This window comes from Globicephala melas, chromosome 1 (assembly GCF_963455315.2).
Source record: "Globicephala melas chromosome 1, mGloMel1.2, whole genome shotgun sequence".
NCBI lineage: Eukaryota > Metazoa > Chordata > Mammalia > Artiodactyla > Delphinidae > Globicephala > Globicephala melas.
Window position 1 is genome coordinate 57020620 of NC_083314.1, and position 25805 is coordinate 57046424.

The following is a 25805-nucleotide window of genomic DNA, read 5'->3' on the forward strand; positions in this document are numbered from 1 at the left end:
TAGCTTGCACAAAGTCACCCCACTATTAAGTGGCAGAGCTGGGATTTCAGCCCACACTGGAGCTTTAAAACTCTGCACTTCTTTGTTGCCCTAATCAGGAGGGTCAATAGGTTTGCAGTTAAAGGAAACTATTTGAGAAGAAGGGTTTTTTTTTTTTTTTTTTAAGTGAAAGGCAGATGATCAAATTGGCAAGGATTAAATATGAAGGTAAAAGAAAATTGTAATACTCATTGTAGGTTACGGTTAGGTGAGATGTTAGGAATGTGAATCACTCTAGCTTTGAGGAAAGTAATCAAAAACTCTGTAATTATTCATTCCCTTTGATACCAGTTCCACTTCTACAAGTCTACCCTAAGGAAGTAATCAGAAATGAATATGAGGAATCATGCACTAAGATGTTTACTCTAAATTTACATACAGTAAAAATTATATTGAAATTGAGTATGTACATCAGAAAGTTCATGAACTCTAAATTCAAAACTGGGTTTGAATTAAATCCTGACTCCTTCACTTATTAGATATGTGATCTTTGGCTAGTTTGCAAACTTCACTAAGCCTCATGTTCTTCATCTCTAGAATGGAGAAGATAGTGTTTACTTTACAGCAGGGATTCTCAACAGCAGTACTATTGACATTTTAAGCAGGATAATTCTTTGTTGTAGAGGGCTGTCCTGTGCCTTATAGGATGTTTAGTAGCATCCCTGGCCTCTATCCACTAGATGCCAGTAGCACCCCCCAACCCAGCTGTGACAGTCACAAATGTCTCTAGACCTTGCCAAATGCCCCCAGCTGAGAAGCACTGCCTTACAGGACTGTTGTGAGGATTAAATGAGCTAATTTAAAGATATCTAGCGGTGAAGGGAGAGAGAGAAATACAGTTTTTGAATGGGGAACCAGGTAGAAGAAAGAAAAGTCTATATATCTATAGACAAAACATAGATAGAGATTATCTATCTATCTATCTATCTATCTATCTATCTATCTATCTATCTATCTATCTATCTATCTATCTAGAGAAGAAAAAGCCAGTAGGAGAGAGAATAAAAATCCAAGACATGGAAATAACTGATAAAGCAAAGCCCCAAATATACGCTGAAGAGATGGCCTTGTCAAAGAAGAGGAACATCCTCTGACCTGGGAGTACAGAAAGAAAGGATGAAGAAATGAAAGAATCCTGAGGATTTTCCTTTTTATAGTAATGCTATTATCCCCATTTTGAGAAAAATTAAGACATAAAAAGTTCTCTTTCTCAGGGTACAAAATATGTTGATAGAGTTGGGAATAAAACACAATTAACTTATACATACTGGAAAAAAAACCTTAGTAATTTATTTCATTAGCATTTTATTGTGCCTAGCCCTGAAGAATGAGGTGTATAAATAGTCTGGCAAAGTAAAAATTTTAATGTACATGGGAGAAATTTCAGGTGAATGAATCATGGTGACAAAGCTAATGGCTAGAGGTTTTGGAAGCTACTTCTGTCTGTCATTACCTTTTCTTATCTATTCTTTCTTTTTCCCTCCTTTGCACTTTCACCTACTTCTTCCCTCAAAACTCTATGTCTAAGGTCACAGTGTGTGACTTCTTTCTCCCATCATTTATGTCCATTCATTGAATCATTGCACAAATATTTACTCACTACCTATTATGTCCCAAGTTCTAGGGATATAATAAGTTAACAGAACCACAGAGGGGATCTTGTCTTCATGGAGTCTGAAGTACAGTTAAGAAGACAGACAATAAACAAATAATAAACCAATAAATGTAACACAGGAGAATATCACACAAATCAACCAATATACAAAATGCTGTTCTGTCAAATTTCTGCCTAATGTTCCCTGTCCAGTACTTAAAATTTAAATACTGCTTTTTCACGATTTGGGAGGCCTTTCTATTTAGTAAGCAGTTGTAATACACTGTCTTTGTTAAAGAACTATTCCTGGACCACAACCATCATGTCATTATGTCATTTTATAGAATCCAAGCTGAAATTAATTAATTAATTTTACTTTTTGTTCATGCCACGAGGCATGTGGGATCTTAGTTCCCCGACCAGGGATCGAACCTGCCCCCCTGCACTGGAAGCGCGTAGTCTTAACCACTGGACCGCCAGGGAAGTCCCCAAGCTGAAATTTAGATGTCTCCCACTCTCTGATGTGACATTTGTATTCTACAAATCCATAATACTATAATCTTTATACTTCTGTCCCTCTGTAATTCATTATAACTATAACCCTCTCAGCACTTCACATGAATTGGAAATGTAAAATTGTTAATAGCCTTCATAAAACTTGGCTTCTATAAGTGACTTCAGTAATTTTGTCACATTTTAAGAAAATCAAAGTATCAAAGTTATGCTTCAATGCTTGACAAACTCTACCTTTATATGGGCTGAGCAAATTTATATGACTGGGTCTGGATGTCGCCATCTTAAAGTGACTTAAAAAATCTTTATTGGCAGACAATACATTCCATACCTTACCCCAAAAAAGCTTCTGCTTACAATCCATGAGTTGGATTGTTGGACCACATGGAAAGGGAAGAATAAGCTTAGGGTAAAACATTAGAAACGTTTTTCTTGATAAAGACTCAGATTTTTAACCATACTTTACTGAGTCTCTTTTTATGTCTCATTCTAATGCTCAAATATAGAAAGGTTTTGACTTTTTTTCCTGTTTTCATGGAATTCCAGTTTTGAAATAGGCTTTTAGTGGTAGCACATAAAAGTTACCCAAATTTTAAAAAACTGGGCTTTTCTTTTTGTTTGTTTTTTAAATTTTATTCATTTATTTATTGGCTGTTTGGGGTCTTCATTGCAGCACGTAGGCTTTCTCTAGTTGCAGTGAGCAGGGGGCTATGCTTCATTGCTGTGTGTGGGCTTCTTATTGCGGTAGCTTCTCTTGTTGTGGAGCACGGATTCTAGGAGTACGGGCTTCAGTAGTTGTGGCACACGGGTTCCAGAGCACTGGCTCAGTAGTTGTGGCGCACAGGCTTAGTTGCTCCGCGGCATGTGGGATCTTCCCGGACCAGGGCTCGAACCTGTGTCCCCTGCATTGGCAGGCAGACTCTTAACCACTGAGCCAGTGGGGAAGTCCCGGGCTTTTTTTTATTTAATGAAAGACATATGTTCACAACAAAGTTCTGGTGAAGGCAATTCTTTGTAACACTCACAGTCCTTGACCTCATACCACTTGTCTAGGTATACAAGCTTAAGTTTGAAAATCTTTTCAGTTATTGTCATACTTTCTAAGGCAACCTATCAAATCAAAGGGTAAGGAATATTTTTCATATGAAGCAGATACTGCTGAAGCATAATGGGAAGTGTAAAGTGCTTATAAACCAGAGTTTGTAGTCTGAACAGATTCCAGTTCTTCAACCAATTTTAGATGAATTTGACTCAGTTAATGAAGGTTATAGGTCCAAATCTTCATAGGCTAAATTGGGTATGAGAGGTCCTTGCATACTTATTTCAAGCTAGGTCAGGGTTTATCAACTTCAACACAATTGACATGTATGACTAAATAATTCTTTATTGAGGAGGCTATCCTGTAAATAATAGGATATTGGCTTCCACCCACTAGATTTCAGAAGTATCTCCCCAGTCCAACAATCAAAAATGTCTCCAGACATTGTCAAATGTCCCCGGGGAGCAAAATCACCCCTAGTTGAGAACGACTGATCTAAGTGGAAAGAGTACTTTTTTCCAATTTCTTACTTGAGAGAATAACTGCAGTGACAGAAAAATTTCAACAGGCTGATCCTTTTTTTAAAGCTCTATTTTGCTCCTTGTATCAAATTGTCATTTTTTTTTTGCCCAATTCCTTGAAGTGTCACTAATTCTTCCTTTGAAGCCATGTGACACAAAATGAGAAAATTTGAGACTAATGGCTAATTACTTCAAAGAGGAAAATGAAAATGTCCAAATTAGAAACTTTCTTCAATTAAAACTTGGTCAATAATAATAATTTTTGCTGAAGAATGTGTGCTGTCGTTATGTAAAGGTGGTCTTTAGTGTTCCATTTTGCATTATATCCCCAAATAACACTAGCCTTTTCTATTTTAGGGCTGATTCAATTAGTTGGCATATAATTGAATATATCTTCTAAATTCTTATTTAAATACTATTCTGTTTTCATTTTAGAACTTTTACTAGATTCTGCTTAGCCCAATAATTAAGGGAAATGCATTCCTAATTCTGGATTAAAATAGCATGTAGCAAGTTGAGGCAAACAAAATGCAAATGCTTTAGAAAAAGAACATAGTTTTAAGTTAAAATATATTAGTCCTCTTTATCATTTCTTAAAAACTAGAGTCCTGAGTGACTTATTTTAGGTTTTGTTCTGGGATACTTGCCTACCTGCCCCATCCATTCAGAATGCTTAATTTTTAATATGCAAGTATATGGCTTCCATGTACTAATTATCATTACCAACTGGGTTCAGGCATATGCTCACCTGGCCTTCTTCTAGCTTCCTACAAATTGCCTCATACTCACTTGCTCAGTCTACGTAAAAGTTACTGCTCTCTCCCCAACTTCCCCCCATACACTTTCTGTATAAATTTTTTTCTTATCTTATTGTATTTCTAAGTTTATAAAGAAAATACATGAGTGTTGTAACAAGTTAACATATGGATGTCTAAAGAAGTTAAAAATAATTCCTGGGCTTCCCTGGTGGCTCAGTGGTTGAGAGTCCGCCTGCCGATGCAGGGGACACGGGTTCGTGCCCCCGTCCGTGAAGATCCCACATGCCAATGCCGCGGAGCGGCTGGGCCCGTGAGCCATGGCCGCTGAGCCTGCGCGTCCGGAGCCTGTGCTCCGCAACGGGAGAGGCCACAACAGTGAGAGGCCCGCGTACCGCAAAAAAAAAAATAAAATAAAATAAAATATATATAATTCCTAACTTTTCTCCAAACCCATTTCCTACACCTTTCTCTATGCTCTTATAAACACATACAGAAACGTGTATGTGTACGTACGTACGTATACACACACACACACACACACACACACACACACACACACACACACGTTCTTTCTCAGTCTCCTTTACTGATTTCTCCTCTTCTGTTATCTTTCTAAAGAATAGATAATTCTGTCCTCAGCTCTGTTCTTTTTGCTTCTATACTTTGCTTCTTTCTCCTTAGGTGCCAAGATTTTAAATATCTAACAACTCCTAAATCTCTGTCTAAAGGCCTCTCCTCTGAGCTTAGATTTATATATTTAACTGCCTAGAAGACATCTCCATTGGGATGTTTAAATAGACATTCAAATATTTGATTCTCCCCTCCAAGATACCTGGTAAGATGATACTTCCTGTCCATTTGAATTTAGGTGTGGCCATGTGGCTTGCTTTGGGCAATGAAAAGAGTACAGAAATTACATGTCACATTCAGATAGAAGCATTAACAGTCAGTGTATGACTCTCCACTCATTTCCTCTGCCATGGTGATCAGTAATAATCCTATCAGCTTGAGTCCTGAAGTGGGAATAACAAGGAACAGAGTCCCAGGCAGCTTGAGATGCACATGCAGCATGAGCAAGAAATAAATTTTGTAGTTTGCAGCCACCAGATTTTGTGGAGTGTTTGTTGCAGCAGTATAACTTAACCTATCCTGACTAACCACCGATGTGTACTAGGATCCCAAATTTAACATGGTCAGAATGAAATGACCCACTCCATTTTCTCCTTTCCCCATCTTACTCATTTTATTAAATGGCACTAACACACACCCATCATCCAAGATCCAATAATCTTTTTTTATTTTACTCTTTCTCTCACTTGCCAAATCCAATCCATCAGTAAATCTTAAAGGTGTGGCTCTACTACCAAAATATATCCCGAATCCAACTACTTCTCACTATTGCCACTACTGTGACCCTAACCCAAGCCATCATCATCTCTCCTCTGCACTGACTCAGCAGCCTCCCCATTTTCCCTCTAAACACCAATTCTCTCTTTCATCTTTATTACTGTTTTTTCTTATTGATTTCTTAGAACTCTTTAATTTTGGCAAAGGTATTAATTCTTTACCTTCCATATGTGTTGCAAATGTTTTCTCCAATTTTAACTTTTTTTTTTTTACCCTGTTTATTTTTTAGAGTCAGATTAAGTCACTGGCTTTTATTACCATCAGCCTTAGTCTCTTTGTGCTTAAATATGGTACAGGGGGACTAGATACTTTACACCTCTAAACCTTTCCGTTCTTGTTCAAACTGGAGGTGTCTGGTAGGGAGCTAGCAACACAGAGTAAATATTCAAAGGTCAACATAACTCTCTGAAACCAAAAGGATGATTTTCCCCCTCAAGGGGAGTATTTCTTAGTAGGGACTCTAATGCTAATCCTAGTATTTCAATTGTCATCTGTTTTTCAATTTTCAGATGATACATTTTGTTACATAAATGAATGGATTCAAGGCAAATGAATCAACTCTTAAATTTAAAATTTACAGAATTCTTTTCATTAGCCTAATATTATATGTTTTCATCTTTAAATCTCAATTAGATTTTTTTAAATAGCGGAGGATCAAGGGCCAGATATTAGGCCATGGAATGGCTGATAATCCTTAGATAATATACATTATTTGTACATTATGCACAACTCAGTCATAGACGGCAATAGTGCTGACAGTTACAAAACTGCAACTTCAGGAAGAATGATTGGTCCAGGAAGATGGGAAGGCTGGATACTATGAATTTGAGCATTTGAAACAATGACATTATTTGAGACTCATAGGCAACGGGGCGGGGGGGTGGGGGTGGTTGTGGGCGTTCAGAGACTCATAACATGGTCCTTCAACAATATGTTAATTCAGTGAGGAAAACAACATATTTGCACAGGCAGGGGAAAGGAGTTGACAAAATCTGTGTATTAATTTAAAAAAAAAATAAACAAGATTATATAATTATGCCAAGTTTGTAGTCTTAGATGATTAATTTCCACTATTTATTTATATTATCTTTTACTTTCCTGTAAAGTTTAATCCATTTATGTAATATATCTCTCCTTCTGAATACTATTTTCATCATTTTATATTTGTTTCTTTCTCACCATCCTCCATTTAAATATCTTCCTTTTTCATTTTTTCTGTGTGTTTTAAAATCTTTTTTTGAAAATTGCACAAAAGACAGTTATTAAGAAAATGACATGGGAACAAAATTTAAAATTGCCCATACAATTAACATTTTGGTGTGTATCTTCTCAGGATTTCTGTGTGTAAATATATATACATATAAATATCATCCTCTACAAAATTTTAAGGCAAAAATGGGATTATGTTATCTGTGGTGATTTTTTTAAGTTAATTTATCATGAAAATTTCCATTGCAATTGATATATTTATATCTTTATGTACATATATAAAATATATATCTTTAGTTTTCAAAATTTGCTTCATAGCATTTCATTGATGTACCACACTCTACTTAACCAGTTATCTATGATGGATATTGATACAGTTTTTAAACATTGGTAATTATGAAAAATGTTTCCAAATAATTTTTGAACAAATACCTTTGCACAACTATCAAGTTATTTGATAAAAATAAATTTTTAGAAGTGGAATGGCTTGGCCAAAAGGTTGGCACATAACCAAGGCATTTGATGCACATCACCAAACTGGTGACCCTCCAGGAAGGCTGTGTGTATACCCTGCCACATGTAGCAGTACATAAGAAGGACAGCTTCCTCATTACCACCTATCATGACCGTTCTTTCACATTTCTCATGATCTGAAGCTCAAAAATGATGTTTGGGGCTTCCCTGGTGGTGCAGTGGTTAAGAATCCACCTGCCAATGCAGGGGACACGGGTTCGAGCCCTGGTCCAGGAAGATCCCACATGCCAAAGAGCAACTAAGCCCGTGTGCCACAACTACTGAGCCTGCGCTCTAGAGCCTGTGAGCCACGACTACTGAAGCCTGCACGCCTAGAGCCTGTGTTCCGCAAAAAGAGAAGCTACTGCAATGAGAAGCCCGCGCACCGCAACGAAGACCCAATGCAGCCAAAAATAAATAAATAATTATTTTTAAAAAAAGGATGTCTGGACAGCTATTTTAATTTACAATTCCTGGCTGCTAGTGAAATTGAAACTTTTTCTCATCTAGTTATCAGTCTTTTTTCTTTCTGTTTTTTGGTCTTAAATGATTATGTCTATTGATTGGCTGGTTTTTGTTATGTTTTAAATGAACTGAATAGAAACAATTCTATTTTGAGGACATTTAATCCTTTGTATGTCATACATACTGCAAATATTTTATGAATTTGTCATTTGCCTTTTAACTGTTTACTATCTTTTGTCCCATACAAAAGCTTTAAATTTGCATGTAGTTTAAGTTTGCATTTTTTTTCCTATTTTCTAATTCATTAATTTTTACTTTAATCATTAATTTCTTTCTTTCCTTAGTTTTTTGCTCTCCTTCTGACCTTTTTTTTTGGTGGTACGCGGGCCTCTCACTGTTGTGGCCTCTCCCGTTGCGGAGCACAGGCTCCGGACGTGCAGGCTCAGCGGCCATGGCTCACAGGCCCAGCCGCTCCACAGCATGTGGGATCTTCCCGGACCGGGGCACAAACCTGTGTCCCCTGCATCGGCAGGCGGACTCTCAACCACTGTGCCACCAGGGAAGCCCCCTTCCGACCTTTTAAATTTATTTACTTCTATTAAAATAAGAATTCTATTTAAAGTTATTGATTTTTCTCTGTGAATAACACTGGGTATATTTTATAATATTTCCTGTATAGTATTTTTACTGTTATTATATTTCAAATAGTCTGTAAATTAAGCATTGATTTCCATTTGGATCCATTCTTGGAGTGTATTTTTTCATTTCTAAGTAGATAGGTTTTCACATTTAAAGTTTGCTATGTAGGGCTTCCCTGGTGGCGCAGTGGTTAAGAATCTCCCTGCCAATGCAGGGGACACGGGTTCGAGCCCTGGTCCAGGAAAATGCCACATGCCACGGAGCAACTAAGCCCGTGTGCCACAGCTACTGACCCTGCGCTCTAGAGCCCGCGAGCCACAGCTACTGAAGCCCGCGTGCCTAGAGCCCGTGCTCCACAACAAGAGAAGCCACCACAGTGAGAAGCCCGTGCACCGCAATGAAGAGTAGTCCCCACTCATTGCAACTAGAGAAAGCCGGCACGCAGCAACGAAGACCCAGGGCAGACAAAAACAAATAAATACATTTATAAAAAAAATAAAGTTTGCTATGTGTCTCTAGTTTTCTAAAGCTTATTAGATATCCAATATTAATATATATTTTAAATATACACATACATATCTTTTGAATCCACCTTTTTTCTTATACCAATCACATTTTTTTTTTCATTTTGTTTTTTGCCCAGCTGATCTGGTAAAGATAGGGAGAAGGATTTTAAACTCTCATAACTACAGTGCTTCTGTATGATTTCACTGTACATTGTGATAACCACATTCCTATAAATTAACAAAAGAAATAAATTTCTACTTTTTGATTAAAAATGCTTCTGTGAGGGCTTAAATGTCAAAATAAAACTTATCACAATGAAACTTCTAAAATCATACTTGATGACAACATGTTTTCAGAACAGAATCATAAAGAATTCCTTTTACTTTGGGGCAGTGTTAAACCAATTCCTTTGAAAAATGTCATAGGGCATACAAAAAGATGTCTAAAATTTTGTGAGAAAAAATACATCAAAAAAGCTACGACATAAGACATCATTATTCTCTTATTTCTCATTAACTAGAGAGAAGTCACTTCTTTTTAGATACAATAGGGAAAATAAAAATATAAAACAAGCCCCAAACATCCTTCAGAGGTCCCTGTCCTATCACCCACTGTGAGCTTTCTAAACAGCAGATCAATTCTTGCTTACTTATAGAGTCTATTTGGCAAGATTCATAAATTTGGGAACACAATATAGATTCCACCTCATTTATCAAAGCTTTTTGCCTTCAACTGAACTATCCTTTTTTCCAACTGTTTAAAATTAAAGTTGGGGGTTCAAAAACTAAGCATTCATTAGCAACGCTCTTTTAAGACTGGTTTGCCAAAAAAGAACCAAAGGTTTATTGGTGTTGCAGTGATTGAAACAGACAATTCATTTTTATATGCACATAGAACTAAAATAATACTTTGAGGCTAGTCAGTTTTCATCCTTTCTTTTAACTTTAATGGTATTCTTATTAGTTTATGCATAAATTAAGGGAACCAGATGGGCTCTCCTTAAATCCCAGGGAAATACATTCACTAAACTTCTTTAGGAAAATCAAGGAAAGAATGTACATTATTCAAAGAAAATAAATAACCCTAATGGAGTTGACTATACCTAAACTACATACAATGTTCTTTCAGTCATTTTAAATACTAGAGAGGAAATATATTGGGTTGGCCAAAAAGTTCGTTTGGGTTTTTCCATAAGATGTTATACCTTCTGACACTGTACTGTCTGCTCCTTCATCTACTAAGATTTTAACACACAACACCAATAAGACATTTCCAGGTTTGATGATGGATTTTCAGTGCCTACTTATACTCTCTCACATATGACCAATTTAGGAGTTAAAGATCTGGCATAAGAGGCAAAACAAATTAACATGGATTTAACATCTGTGTTCTTCATTGTAATATATTTTGGTGACATTAGATTTGGCACACTCTGTCTTTGCAAATGATGGCCAGAATCCAATGGATTACCAAATCAGCACTTTAGGTAATAACTATTTTTCCCACTAATGGAGACTGACAATGTACAGTTGTCTTGCTGAATGTGTTAGAAAATTACTAGACAAAGTGTTTTTTAAATGTTGTTAAAACAGGTGTTCAAATCAGATTTTCTTTCCTTCTTCTTTCCTTAAATATCAAAGCCCTCAATTCTCTATAAATTATTGCATTTAACCTAAATAGAACTTAGTAAAAGCTTAGTTATTTTTTTTTATTTATTTTTTTGCGGTACGCGGGCCTCTCACCGTCGCGGCCTCTCCCGCTGCGGAGCATAGGTTCCGGACGCGCAGGCTCAGCGGTCATGGCTCACGGGCCCAGCCGCTCCACGGCATGTGGGATCCTCCCGGACCGGGGCACGAACCCGTGTCCTCTGCATCGGCAGGCGGACTCTCAACCACTGTGCCACCAGGGAAGCCCAAAGCTTAGTTATTTTTAACATGGCATGTTTTTAACATGTTTTAGCATGTTTCAGTTCTATTTTTCCTTTTCAAATGCTCCTTCTCTCCAGTCAAGGCAGTCAACTTCATATTTTTGCTGGGGGGCATACAAGAATCCTTTAGTTTTTAAAACTAAAGTTTTAGACTGAAATTAAGTAAGGTGATAGTAAATTTCTCTTTTAAATGTAATAAAAGATTCATAAGAGAGTAAATGTAGCATTTCTGTATAACTTAAAATTTTTTGAGGTATTCATTTCTGAGCCTAGGGTTCTTTTCAGTTTTCATTTGTGTTTCTGTACCAACATCATTAAGGAATTTGAGAGTTTTTATTATAGTATTTTATTCTTTATATTTTAAGGGCTGTTTCTACCTTCAATTTGCCTAATATATCAAAGATACCTGAAACTCAAAGTCTTTAACAAAAACATAACACTAAATGTTTATTAAATTTCTAGACATGCCCACCAAGCAAGGGCATCAAATTAAAGAAGGAAATTAAATGTCTTCTCTCTAGGACAAAGCATGGAGATTACTTTTTACCTGAAGGCCTCAGTTCTGAAAATGACATTCTGATTTACATTTGTGTTTAACCAACCAACCAACCAATCAAACAAACAAACAAAAAAAGCCCCAAACCTCCCTGTTACTGTATTATATTTGTTCACATTTCCCAAACTGATTCAGGGAGTCCTAGATTATAGTCTTACTATGGAAGACACTGACTTGGAATCCAAGATCTAGGGAAACCCCTCTAAGGAGGAGACAGACTCTACCCGAAGCAACTTAGGATATCACTATGCCAATAGAAAAACATTTTCAAAGGAAAAATAAGTAATGGGCCTGGAAGGAAAAATTTTCCGGAGCAACTGTGAGCTCCTCACAAAAGGAAAATTTGCTTTTTAAGGACAAATAAAATACATATAATTGTTCAAGGAAGAATGTGACCCTTCGTGTTTTGCCCCATCATGCATTTATAATATAAATCTGTGTGTCTCTTGTAGAAGTTTTTTCTTTCTGGGAGTTTAGAGAATTAGCTCCCACACTCTAAGCATAATCTAAAGGTGGATGAAGCAGATCAATTTAGCTGTCATTGAGAAAATGAATAGTAGGGTTGCTCCATACACCTTCTAATATACGTGTGTGTATGTATATGTGTGTATGTGCACTATACTTAATGTATGTAGGAAGATGAATCCATTCATCCTGCTCATCTAAAGAAACATTAATTGAGCAGGCTTCATTCTCTTTAGTGTCTGGTTAGTTATCATAAATAATGAAATACCATTCACTAAATAAACAATTAGCCTTTGTGAGTCTGAAATGAGTCACCTTTTATAGCTGGCTCATGTATATGGCAGTCAGGTATGTTGCCTTGGGGACAACTCAGACAAGCATTCTAGCATGAGAGGGAAAAGTGAATCTCATATTCTCCTTTTGAAGACTCCAGATCTATACTCTGGAGACAGCACAGCTTGTATTCCAGTGTTTTCCATTTATACTGAAATTCTAAGCTAAAGGAAAATAGCATGCAGATGTGCTCCTTGTGATTTGAAGAGGCTCTTTTGTGCCAGAGTCCATGGTCAGTATAATGATCATATTTTAAAAGTATTAGCCTTCTATTTTTTCACAAACTATTACTTATTCATAATATAAGCAACTAAGAATTAAGGCATAGGGGCAATAAACATCAGCCCCTCCAAAGCAGCTGCTCTTTAATTAAAAATCAAAACAGTTAAGTACTTGCATCTTTGGCACTCTTCAACCAACACTCTAACTGGCACCCAAATATCTCCCACAGCATTGTACCAAGTGTTTACACTGCAGGTGGGGGCTCCAGGTGCCAGGAGACCCTGGAAGGCCTTCTGCACCATCTGAGAGGTGGCCTTGAGGAGCAGCAGCTTAGAATGTTTGAGTTTTATTGCTCATTGTATAATTATTTGAAAAATCAGTAAATTCTGTTAAACTGAACATTTTATTACCCAGAAGAACTTGACCAAGCAAGACACAACAAATGGATGACTCCTATTATGAAGAAGAGTTTTCTTTGGGGAATTTTACAAATGCTTTTAAGTCATCAGTGAATCACTAGTGAAAGAAGCAAATCATAAATGCTTTTTGAATGGCCTAAGGGTTAGCACCTCCCTAAAATGTCAGCAGCTGATTCCCTGATCCTCAGCATGTATAGGCTTGCTGTTAGTGCACTCACATAGCTCAGGCTATTTAAACGATTAAGAGATGCAGCACATGCAATTCTAGACAGCGACTCAGTGTAACCTAAGTGACCAGGATCAGAGATACTTACTATTCAAGAATCAAAATACATTATATGGTATAAGAACTAAAATTTTGTCCAAATGTTTTTTCCAATAGTGGTATATTAGTTAGAAATATTATCTTTTACTTTGTAGAAGAAATCTTTAATTGATTTCATAAGTTACCTTCTGTTTTAAAAAGTAAACTATTAGTGGGCTGAGTTTGCCCCTCTGGTCCTTCACAAATGTCTATCTTGTAGTTTTCTTATATTATTTTTAACTTTATTAAATATTATTACTTGGGTCATAAGCAATTATAGCAAGATATAAATTTATAAAGTGACACATTTTCAATACCAACCATCTCTATCACCTTATTCCATAATAGCACATTCCATCAAATTAAACTCCAAGATTTCCCACATTTGTTTTAAATTCTATATGTATGGCTTATGAATAGCAATTTTGATGAATTCCAGCTGGTTTAAATATGCAGGCAGACCCTTTATAACAGAATCCTTTCAATTCTTATTGTATTCAATGAGGCCTATTTTAAGCGGGCCACCTGGTAGGATAAAGCACTAATAATTCTCCACAGAAAAAAAAAGAAAAACAAATCACCCTGCTAAACTTAAGACCATCTTCCCCAACTACACTACTATTACATACCTAATATAAGTGAGAAGTAGTTCTAATCTTCTGGAAAAGTTGAATTAAAGTTTTAACAATCTAGCCACCCTATGAACTACTAAATTACTCATTTACCTATTATAACAACGTTAAAATAATTTCCACCATTTGTGTGCGTTGCCTGGTTTCACAAATCTACCATACACATTTCAGTCTCCCCCTCCATTCCCCACACCCTCCTGTTTCCATCCAGCTGGAATACATCAAGGGTGCAGAAGCCAAGGCAAATGTTGACCCCACCCTCCTCCATCCATTTTAAGGCACCTTCAAAGCCAGAGCACTGATCTAGCTCAGTTTCACCAGCAAAGCCAGCCATCCTGCTATTTAAGACACCAGTTTGGTGTTTTTATAGCTACACATTAACATGAGAGCTTTGATTTTTGGTCAAAAGCTTCAGCTGCACTGAGTTTCATCAGACTGTCTTCCCCTTTCTGCAGAAGAGTCCTCATTATTAAATCTTCATAATCTTTGCTCTCAGTGTTGCTCTCTTTCCTTATAATAACAACCTCTCTGAACTGTCCAATAACCAACCCTGAGGAACATAATATTTCCCTTCCGAAAGGTCAAAAATGAACAGCCATGATGGTAGTCCAAGCTCTGTTTTCTCTGACATTTGCACACCCTCTGTGCACTGTCACAGACATCGGTCATTTCAAAGTGCACAGAAACACTCTCGCCAAGGCACATGAGGGAGGGGAGTGGGGGCTGGAGAGAGAGGAGCTGCAGTAGGACAAAGAACTTACTTTGTTGTTCCCCTGTGCATGTAGCCGCAAGGAAAAAGAAACAAAAAAGAAATATGTTAAACATAAATTTATTTTAAAATCATGAGATTTTTCATGCTAGAGCAAAATCCAAACAAATAACTTAGCTATTCACTGACATCCCATTCATACGCATACAGCGCCCAAAGCTCATGGACAAGTCAGAGATTCTGCTTATATTAAGTGAAATCATACATTTATAACAGTAGAAAATTATGACAGAGATTTCCCCCTTTCTTTCTACTTGAAATACTTGAAGTACGGGAACCTGGCCAAAAAGCATTGGTTTGAATTGGTAATAAGTGAACTGTTAGCATGAAAGGCAAAGTATTTAGTATGTCAGCTTGCCCTTTCCTGACAGCCCCTCCTCCAACGTGCCAAGCAGTGGAAAATTTCATCAGCCAATGCATTTTTAAACAAACACTGCATCCTTGGTTTCAAAGAAGGTAGGGGAAAAAAAAAATGAGTAGAGGAAAAGAGTGGGTGGCTCTGGGGAGACAGGGTAAGCAGACCAAGTTACGACCTCCATCTGTACCATTCCTTTACTTCGTAAATTATGACTTTTGTCTTGGGTTGGCATGGGAAGCGAAAACTGTATAGTGGGGATGCAGCCAAAATAAACACTGGTCCACATTCAAGAAAATGGGTCTGGAAAGGTTAGTCACAAAAATGTAGTCATTTCTAAAAGGGACACTCTGGATAGAGACACAGAGAGCCGCCAGCCACAGGCGGCAGGCAAATGGCTCTCCTGTTTCAAACTGGAGCTGCAGGAGTATGATTTATATCAAACAATTTAACTCACATATGGCTTAAAAAAATAAAACGGTGATTCATTACCCCCAGGGCAGCCCGAGTCCTCGCAAGGTCAGATCCTGTGAGGGAGACGTGATGGGATATGGGCAGGGAACAGATCTGAACTCTTCTCACAAGGGGCCTAGAAGGAATTTCTGTCTCCGCTGAGATGCAGAGTGGAAGAGAGCTGCAACTGAAGTGTGTGCATCTGTGGAGGAGCCTGAGCACGGGTGGAGTAACAGGTTGAGCTGGAGATCTGGCATTTAGTTTTAAGAGAGGAAGCGTGTGCGGGGAAGTAATACGTACAAAAATTTTCTGGAGAGCAGTAAGGGAACCATCACAGGAGAGTATATTTTCTGGAAAACAATGCCAGTTGGTGACTGGGGAAATGTCTAATTCAAGGACCATCGAGGCCATCCATCATATTTAATAAAAGCATAAATTTAAAGACACTGGTAAAATAGTGTAGAGAAGCTTCTTGACATTGTGAGTTGCCGTGATATAACCGTTAACATCACTGGCTTACGTGAGACATAAATAACAGTACAAGAATGAATGAAATCGGGGGAAAAAGAGTCTTTTGTAAAAGAATATGCCAGTGGTTCAATAAGGCAATAAAGATCCCCAAAGAGAATTTTATCAGGAGTAAAATATTTTTTAGAGAATAATGGGACCTCGGTTCTCCAAAGAAGTGCAGTATTGCTGAAAATACCTCAAACAGATGGGGTTTATTGCATTCCACAGCAGTGCAGCTTTTGATCTACCAAATAAGTTTCAGGAGTTCAACCAAGTATTTTTGCACATTAGGGAATGACTGGCTTCCCTGCTCGGTGGCAGATGGTTCTGTTTGTAGTGGCAACAGTGATGTCACAGAGTAGGGGGCCTTAATCCTTAAATATGAGAAACATACAAGTGGAGGACGTGGTGTGGCTTTGCGATTTCTTGTTTCCTTCAATCATTTCCCAATTGTCTATTCTGAGTGAGGCATAACAGTCATGACTGGTGAATTGTAAATTCTCTATAATTCCTCCACCACTCTGTATGGCAGCATTTATATTTAGAAAGTACCTCCACTGAAGAAAAACTAAACTCTTCGAAATTGGTCATGGAGCTGCTCTAATTTCTGTGGGAAGCACTGTTGGATAAGCTAAGAATAAAGTTATGTACAGCTGGACTAACATGGGCATTTTCTGTCTTGTACAAAAGACTGCTGAGTAAATGCATGGGAGTGGTCATCACCATATTAATAAATATTTATGGGGGTCTGTGTCCATCCCTCTTCTCCCCTATTTGTCATTTGCCACAGAGAAAAGTTCAGTTGCAGAGTCTATCCAAAAGGACTTTCTGATGTCCCTAAAAGACTTCATTACGCGATGGTTTCAACCTCCAAGGCAGTCCTTAAAAGCATGAATTATGACTGGGAGAGTCCTGGGAGAGTCCTGAATTCAGAGGTATAGTGAAGTTCCAGGGTGCTTCACTTTCTACTGTCATTTTTCATCTCTTAAATCATATACTAGAGGGGAGGACCATCTATCTAGATAGCTGAAAAAAACCCTTGTGAAAAGTTCTGAGGTATATGACTTAACAAATACGCAAAACTGAATTTGCACCAAATTTATTTCAGGGCATGCACAGATTTGCAAGCTGCTTTTTTCGGATAGCCAGTTAACCAGCAGCTGAGGGTAGGCTTGTGGATTCTCACTTACCCTGACAGCCTCTATGGCTCACTCCTGACTAACTGATGGAGCCTTTGAGGCCAGCCTGTCCACAGGGCAGCAATCTGGTACCCTGAGACAACAGTTGGGGAAATTCTTTCCAGATCTCACTGATAGTTTCCGAAGAAAAGGTAACTACTAAACTGAGAATTACAGCTTCATGGACACATTAATGATAGTCAATCACAATAATAAAGGTCACATGGCATTGAATGCTTTCATCCAGTTGCAGGCACTGAGCTAGATGTGATTTGCAACAGTATTCATTTAGTCCCATAAAATCACTCAGAGGAAGAGATTATTATTTTGTGTTTAAAAAAAGAATAAACAACTAGAGAGTGAAGTAAGTTGCCTGAGCCACACTGCACATAAATGGAAGGGTCGGGATTCCAATGCGAGTGGATTTGACTTAAAGTCTATTTAACTTCAATGCACACAGAATGTTCCAAAGAATTTGGAATTCCTTCATGTTTATATATAAATTAAGTCTTACTGTGAGCTGACAAAACTGTGTCAGAAAAATCAGTCATTTGTTATACCACATTCTTTAGATATTTAATTAAATTTGCACTTATTTGTGTTCACACTTAGAGGAAAAATTTATGTACATGTGTCATAAAATATTTTAATTTTTTAAAAATTTTTTTAATTTTTTAAAAATTTAAATTTTTTAAAAATTTAAAAATATTTTAAAAGTTTTAAAATTATGACTTGCCTAGCTATTGATACACACACACACACACACACACACACACACACACACACACACACGCTTTTTGGTGCTCCTTAATTTTGAGGGGGAAATGGTGTGGAGCAAGAAAGGGAATAAAGTTTTGGGTACAGAGGTTAGTTATAAACTTAGCAGAGGAACTCAGTTTCAGGGGGACTCGGTTTCAGTCCCCACTCCTGTTTCAACTTTCCCCAAATCCTTGAGGGAACATCTCGTCAGTAAAAAACAAAACCAGAAAACTATTAATTAATTCAATTAGAAGCATCTTTACTTTGAAACTGTGTAAAATCCTACACACTTATTTAACAATTTTATACTGACTATAATTTCAAGTTAATGGCCAAAGGAAATAGAAATAAAAAATAAAATTCTGCCTAATCCAAATTCAGATTTAAATATATTTAAAAAGTATTCTGGCTGCTCAGAAAGCTCAGGTGATGGTAGGGTGACAGAGTTGTGGCTCAGAGATGCTATGTCTAAGTTCACTGAGTAAGTCAGTGGCATCATGGGAAACAAAATTCAGGACTCCTCATTTCCATTTTAGGGCCACATTCTATTACAATACAATGCTCAGATAAGAAGTCTACATTTAGCATTAGATCCAGAAAGTTTAAGGGAATGAAGGTAATTAGAAAATGCACATGGGAATATAGTTGGGCTGTTGTACTTTATATAGCTATCCACTATAGTTTTTTTAATCACACTGTAGAGTGGTTATTTATTTGCATCTCTCTCTTCCACTAGACTTGGAACTCCTATAAAGTAAGAATTGCTTCCTTTTTAATCTTTGAATCTTTAGAGTCCATCATAATAGTGTTAGATGAAGGTAAGGAAGGAGGTGGGAGAAGACGGTGGAAGGGAAGGAAAGAAAGAAGAAAAATTTGTAGAAAACTCCAAGAGAAATGACCTAAGAGACAGAAGGAACAAGGTAGCAGAACACTGTGATATGAGTGACATAAAAACATTCCACCACGTGGACACGATAGAAAAAGATATGATGAGGATAAACATGTTATAAAAAAGTATGCAACCTTAGTTTGGACAAAAAAATTATCCAAAATGTCAATTCATTCAAATTTGGGTTATAGCTATTTACCTAACTGAAGCCAAACTTACACAATTTAGAAAAATGACCTATGTAGAATTTTTCCCAGTTAAAATAGAGATGTCTCATGTAGAGTTAAAATAGAGATGTTTCATGTAGAAAGCAGAACTTTATCTAGACTCATATCCATGTATGACACATAAATGTTTCATTATTAGGGTAGGGATTGACTGATTTGCTGTTGACTCAATGGTTTATTGATACAAAAACAAAAACACCAGAAGTCCTAAAAATTTACTTGGAAAGAGACATCTGTTATTAGGTTACTCTGACTTCTTCATCAAATCTTTCTAAATTAGGAATAACTCTACCTAAAAGTATCGCTTCCCCCAAACCTAAGAGTGTTCACGAAATGCAATGTTTAGATAAGCATTCTACTTAGATTGCTTTCAGTAGTTAGCTTCCATTTAAACATCTGAAAGTAAAGCAATAGTGTAATATAACCTGCAGAACTACATGGTGCATAAGAAATGCAAATATTGTTTATGATGAAAACTGAGAAAAGCGATGCTCATGGCACACTGCCAAGTTTAATTTCCTGTCATGTCTTTGGCATGTAGTAAAAAGCCCCTTTGCCTCGATTTTCCAAGCAATTGTACAAAATGTATGTTAATAAGCAAATAAAAATGATGTGAAAAGAATCAAAACAGTTTGTGTAGGACAACTCTAGATTTGCTTCAAATTGAGCAGCCTAATAAAAATAAATAGCAAATATCTCATTGAGCATCGTCTTTTGTGTAGAGCTATGGATACATGAAAATTCAGATTTATAAAAAGAGTTCACAGAGGGATGGGTAATTTTGCTTTTCCAAGACAGTTTTTTGCTCACAAGAGATGCATTACATAATTTTTTTTAAAATAGCAAACTTGTGTAGTGCATTTAAAATAAGTTTAGTTGACAAAATTATGATGTAAGAAAACATTTTCACAAACATTACAGTTCCTTGGAAGGAAGACACACACACACACACACACACACACACACACAAACACACTGACATTTTATATAACCAAACGTATTTGGAAGACAAAAAATATCATAAAGTATTTACAATCTCATTTGGCTGTATTATAAATATCCACAATGTTTTAACTCTCTTCTACTTGCTTAAGTAAGTAGTCTGTGATGAAAATAATTATTATTCTCATCGTCATCATTATAAATAAAAATAGAGTGCTTACTTGTGTTTAACCTGTCCAGTGCTTTCCCTGCATTATCTCATTTAATCCTGTCAACCACGCTATAGCAGACTCTTGTTATCTCCATTTTAGATGTGGGAATCTTGAAAGATAAAAGGGCTAGGAAACCTTCCCAAGATCTCACAGCTTGTATGTGAGCCTCAGGAATTTCAGTCTATGTAGTTTGATGCTAATGCCTGTGATTTAACCCACAGGCTGTGCTGGTTCTCGTAACAATCCAGCCATAACAATCTTTTAAAAACATAAATCTTATCATGTCACTAACTGGCTTGAAACCCTCCAATGGCTTCCCATCTCACCCAGAATAAAACTCAAATGCTGGCCACCTCCTTCAAGGCCTACATAATCTGGCTATTGACCACTTTTGGAAATCATCAACTACTTTTGTTCTCCTTCATTGTGTCTAGACACTCTGACTTTTTTTGCTGCTCTTCTAAGACACTGAGCTGGCTTTGTACTTGCTAGCCCTCTGCCATGAACACTCTCCATCAGACGTTCATAGTATTTATCCCCCGCTTCTTTCAGGAGTCTACTCAAATGTCAACTCTTCAAAGGAGCCTTCCCTAATCACCTTACTAAAATAAAGCTCACTTGCCCCTCATTCTCACTATCTGTCCCTTTAATTTAATTTTTTATAGAACTTATCACTCTAACAATCACACTCTACAATTATACCGTATGCATTCAATTATTTAACGTCTGTTCCTTGGTGGGGCAGGGCCTCACCGTTCACCTCTGCATCACTAGTGCCTGGAAAGGTAGCTGGCAAAAACCACGTGCTCAACAGGCTTTTGTGGAATGAATGAATAAAACATTAAGTATATGTGCATTTTTAATACAGAACGTTTAATATAGAAATTAAACACACTACCGTCAATGGATAGGAAAGAGTAATAAGTAATGATTAGAATTAACAACAAAAATAGAAGTGGTACAGAAGATACCTCTGTACTGCATAGCACCTGGAAAGAGTCTGGTTTCACCTCATTTGGAAGGCACAGGGTGTGTCATGGGGGTTCACTCTTTTAGGTGTTAACCAGACAAGTGGAGGTTGAGATAGGGTTAAGAGGTCTACGTGAGAACTAAAATAACAGCAACAAGGAGAATGTTTTGGCACAAATCCTCTATCCTTTACCCCTGGAACTTTGGAACTTTGTTAAATTCCAGTGTAACCTCAGGGATATGGTCAGGTCTGAAATCCACCCCAAGATGCTTCAATTGTCCCACAATGTGCTCACATCTCAGACTTTCCCTTGAGAAGACTCTATCCCTATTTGGGGCCTAGAAATAACCCAACTTATACATGGTCAGTCCTATAAACTAATCTACAGCCAATCTAAGCACCACAAAGGTCAAGCTGGAGTAAATCCTTAAAGCTCAGTCTCATTGCTTAACTTCTGGGGGGGAACCTGGATAGTACAATTCTCAGGGGTAGCAAGTAAGCAGTAAGAGCCACTCATCTGAAGAGTCTGTTTAATGGTGTGTGTACATATGCTGGGTGGGAATTCTGAAGTTTAAATCCAGACTAGTCTGTGTAATATTACATTTTCCAAAGAACACAAATAGAAGGTCTGTTTATTAACTTGAATGAGAGAACTGTCTCTAAGACCCTTGAAGTATATTAATAAAGATAAGTGGGAATAACTTATCTTTATTAATATAGCAATGGTAATATTTTTTTGTTCTTTTATACTCACAATGACATTAACCAGAGTTTAATTTTGGATATAGGTACCACAGACATAATGAAAGGAGGTAGATTTTTATAAAAATAAGTACATTTTAAAGAATATGAAATAGTGTTCTGATTGATGATATATATACTATGACTATATGAAGAATGTTATAACCTGCTTATATGAATACTATAGAATAGTATACTGTACAACAGCATAAGAAACTCTCTTGCTTTGAGATTACGTATATTATGTTTCATGGCAAAGTTGGGCATTTTCTTTAAAAATATACTGATAAACTTCTTATAATAGAAATCTAATGGATAAAAAAAAATATAAGCAAAGTAGCAGTTAAAACTATGGCAAATTAATTAAGTCAGACAAGAATTAGCTTTTCCAGCATATAGTATGTACAATTATGCTTTCTTAAACATGGTTAATAATTTTAAAATAAGAGATATATCCAACTTACTAAAGATTTATCTGGATAAACCCCAGCTCTTAGTAGAGATGCCTTCCAGCTGTCTACATCCTCCTGTGAATCACATGCCAGCTCGAGAAAGCGATAGTCTTTGTATACATTCCTGGAGTCAAAAAAAAATCATGCTTTTAGTTTTGAACCAAATTCAAAATGATTTCATATCCCTGCAGATGATGATACAAATGACAGTCCAAATGAAGGGTTCTCTGACAGTCACTGAAGAAAAACAAAAACAATCTATTGCATTTCAAATAATTAGCAAATTCCTATATGTATGTATTATACAATTAAAAAACCCTCCCATTAAAGAATTTAGAGTTATCTGTACTGCTAAGCAATAAGAAGGGAAGGAAATAACAAAGATTCTCAGTATGACACACTGAGTGCCAACTGACAGGGAGTTGTTCTGAGGGGAATGGATTTGCTATTGTCTAGTAATCAGATCAATTTTTGAAACTAATTTACAAATCTAAATGGCTCATAAAACTTTAAAATTATGGCAATAATCTCAAAAAACTAAAATATTATGCTGGATTCAAATCACAAATGCTCATCAATATTTGAAAAGGAAAGAACATTAATATTTAACAGAGTAAAGTGCCTATGAAGTGCATATTGACAACTGGACAATACTATAATTTTATATTTCCTTTCCTAATAATAAAATAATACACAAGATGTAATAATGCCCATTTAGAATAATTTAGAAACTAGATAAAAGTATAAAAATGGATACAATCAACCATTTTCTACTATTTACAGATAAACCTATTTCTTTATATTCCTTTGTTCTATGCATTTTTTCACAGTTGAGTTTCTCTCTCTTTCTCACTCTGTCTCTCTCTATTTTGTGTCCTTTTCACTTACTATTGTATCATGGTCATATACTTACGCTATTACATCTTCATAAACATCAAATTATAATGTTATAATATTCATTAATATAAATGTATGATAATTTACTTGACCTCCTAATATTAGATAAGTAATTTACTTTATTTGCAATCATAAATAAAGCTCAAATAAATATTTTTATCCATAAGTCTTTGTCTTTCTACTTTAATTTACTACTATTATTTTCTGAGGATAGATTCTTACAAATAGAGTGACAGAATCAAAGTTATAATCATTTTTGAAGACAATGATACACGTTCCAATCATCTTTCCAGAAAAGATAATCCAATTTAGACAGATACTAGCAGTGTACAAGATTAACAATCTTTTTCTCTTCTTTATCTCTTCCAAGGTATTCTCATTCATGGCTAAGAGTTTCAATTTACACCTAACTCAGATGGCTTACATATTTACATCCCCTGTCCAGACCTGCCCGATTCATACTGCTTATTGACTTCTCCACTTGAGTATCTCAAAGGCACTGTGACATGGATGACTGAATTGGTGATTTCCAACTTGATGTTCCCATTTCATGCAGCATCAGTGTAATGCAGATACTTTGGAGGTATCTTAGACATCTTCCACACTCTCATACACCTCCTTACATTTTACCACTTAAAAGTGTACTTCCTGTATATTGACCATCATGTTATTATCATCTCTCTTTTGGGTTATTACAACATCTCTTTAGTCTTGCAGCATCACACGACCACTTTAAATTTGCTCTCTAATCCTTATTATCTTCTGAAAATGTGAATCAGATATTCACATAAATATACCTGGTTATACCAGTTAAAACCCTTGGTATAAAACACTGCAATACTACATGCTTTTAGGAAAAGACCACACTCACTATGATGGCCTACAAAGTCCTGCACAGTCTGGCCCAACATTACCTTACTCTCTAGTTTCTTTTCATACTCTGTTCTCCCTTGATTTTTTTTTTTTTTTTTTTTTTTTTGCGGTACGCGGGCCTCTCACTGCTGTGGCCTCTCTCGTTGCGGAGCACAGGCTCCGGACGCGCAGGCTCAGCGGCCATGGCTCACGGGCCCAGCGGCTCCGCGGCATGTGGGATCTTCCTAGACCGGGGCACGAACCCACGTCCTCTGCATCGGCAGACGGACTCTCAACCACTGCGCCACCAAGGAAGCCCTCCCTTGATTTTTAAGCCACACTGGCCTTTTACTTCTTCATATATGCCATGCTTACTCCCGAAGTCTTTGAATATACTGCTCTCTCTGTCTGCAGCTATCTGTCCTTCCCTCATTGCACAGTTAACTCCTGTGCCTTCCCACACTCATGGGACCAGTCCACTTAAAGTACCCAGCAGTTGCACGTGTGCCACAATGAACAAAGGAAAATAAAAGGACACCCAAAGAGGTCTAACAGCCAGAGAGACAAAGAATAAAGAAGGCAATCAGAACAGTCTATCAACAAAAGAGAAAGGTTGGGGGTAGCAAAAGAATAATAAGTATTTGAAGAGGTACAAAAGGGCATTAAAAAAGACTTATAGAACTAAGAAAAATAAGATTTTTAAGTTAATATATTGAGTAGATAAGTTGAAGGAAAGGATGATCAATCTTGAGATTAGAATTAGTAGATGTTAAGATCCAGTAGGAGAATTAGAAAAATATAAAGAGAGAAGTGTGGAGGAAAGACCCAGAACATCTAACCTGTAAATAATAGGAGTTCCAGAAAATGGAACTGGGAGGAAGATGGGAGGAGAAAAATAATTATGAAAAAAACCTGTTGTTTTAAAAAGAAACGTGGGCTTCCCTGGTGGCGCAGTGGTTGACAAAGTCTGCCTACCGATGCAGGGGACACGGACGGGTTCATGCCCCGGTCCGGGAAGATCCCACATGCCGCGGAGCCGCTGGGCCCATGAGCCATGGCCGCTGAGCCTGCATGTCCGGAGCCTGTGCTCCGCAATGGGAGAGGACACAACAGTGAGAGGTCCGCGTACCGCAAAAAAAGAAAAGAAAAAAAGAAACGTATCCTGATTTTTAGAAAGATCCAAATCTTTACATTAAAGTGCTGTTTCAGATAGAATTGATGAGAAAAATTACCACATACACACCTGCTAGTATAAATCTTGAGCTCTGAGATAAAGAAAAGTCGTCTGTAAAGAAAGAGAAAGTTGCTTACAAAGGAAAAAGAATTAGACTGGCACTGGACTGAACATTCAAAAGGTAGAAGGCAATGAAATAGTATTCATGAATTCTTAAGAGGACTTCAGACTCAGAGTCCCACATCCAGCCAGGTTATCACCATATACCCAATCTGAGGGAGATGCTAAGGCAGTATTAGGATTACAACAACACTGAATGTACCTGCAGAGAGTGTTCAAGGGTGAAGAAAAACTAAGAGAAGA

The 25805-nt window shown here is 36.9% G+C and overlaps 1 protein-coding gene across 10 annotated transcripts in view; it reads right to left on the reverse strand.

Annotated features, from left to right (window-relative positions):
- Positions 1-25805, reverse strand: part of DNM3 (dynamin 3) — a 569430-nt gene that overhangs the window by 78375 nt on the left and 465250 nt on the right. For 9 of the 10 annotated variants that reach the window (XM_060296333.1, XM_060296364.1, XM_030875472.2 and 6 more), the window contains one exon: positions 22532-22643. In XM_060296333.1, the coding sequence (XP_060152316.1) occupies positions 22532-22643 (112 nt within the window). Of the gene's footprint in view, positions 1-14823; positions 14836-22531; positions 22644-25805 lie in introns of all 10 variants that reach the window. The other variant, XM_030875471.2, reaches the window with a different exon arrangement.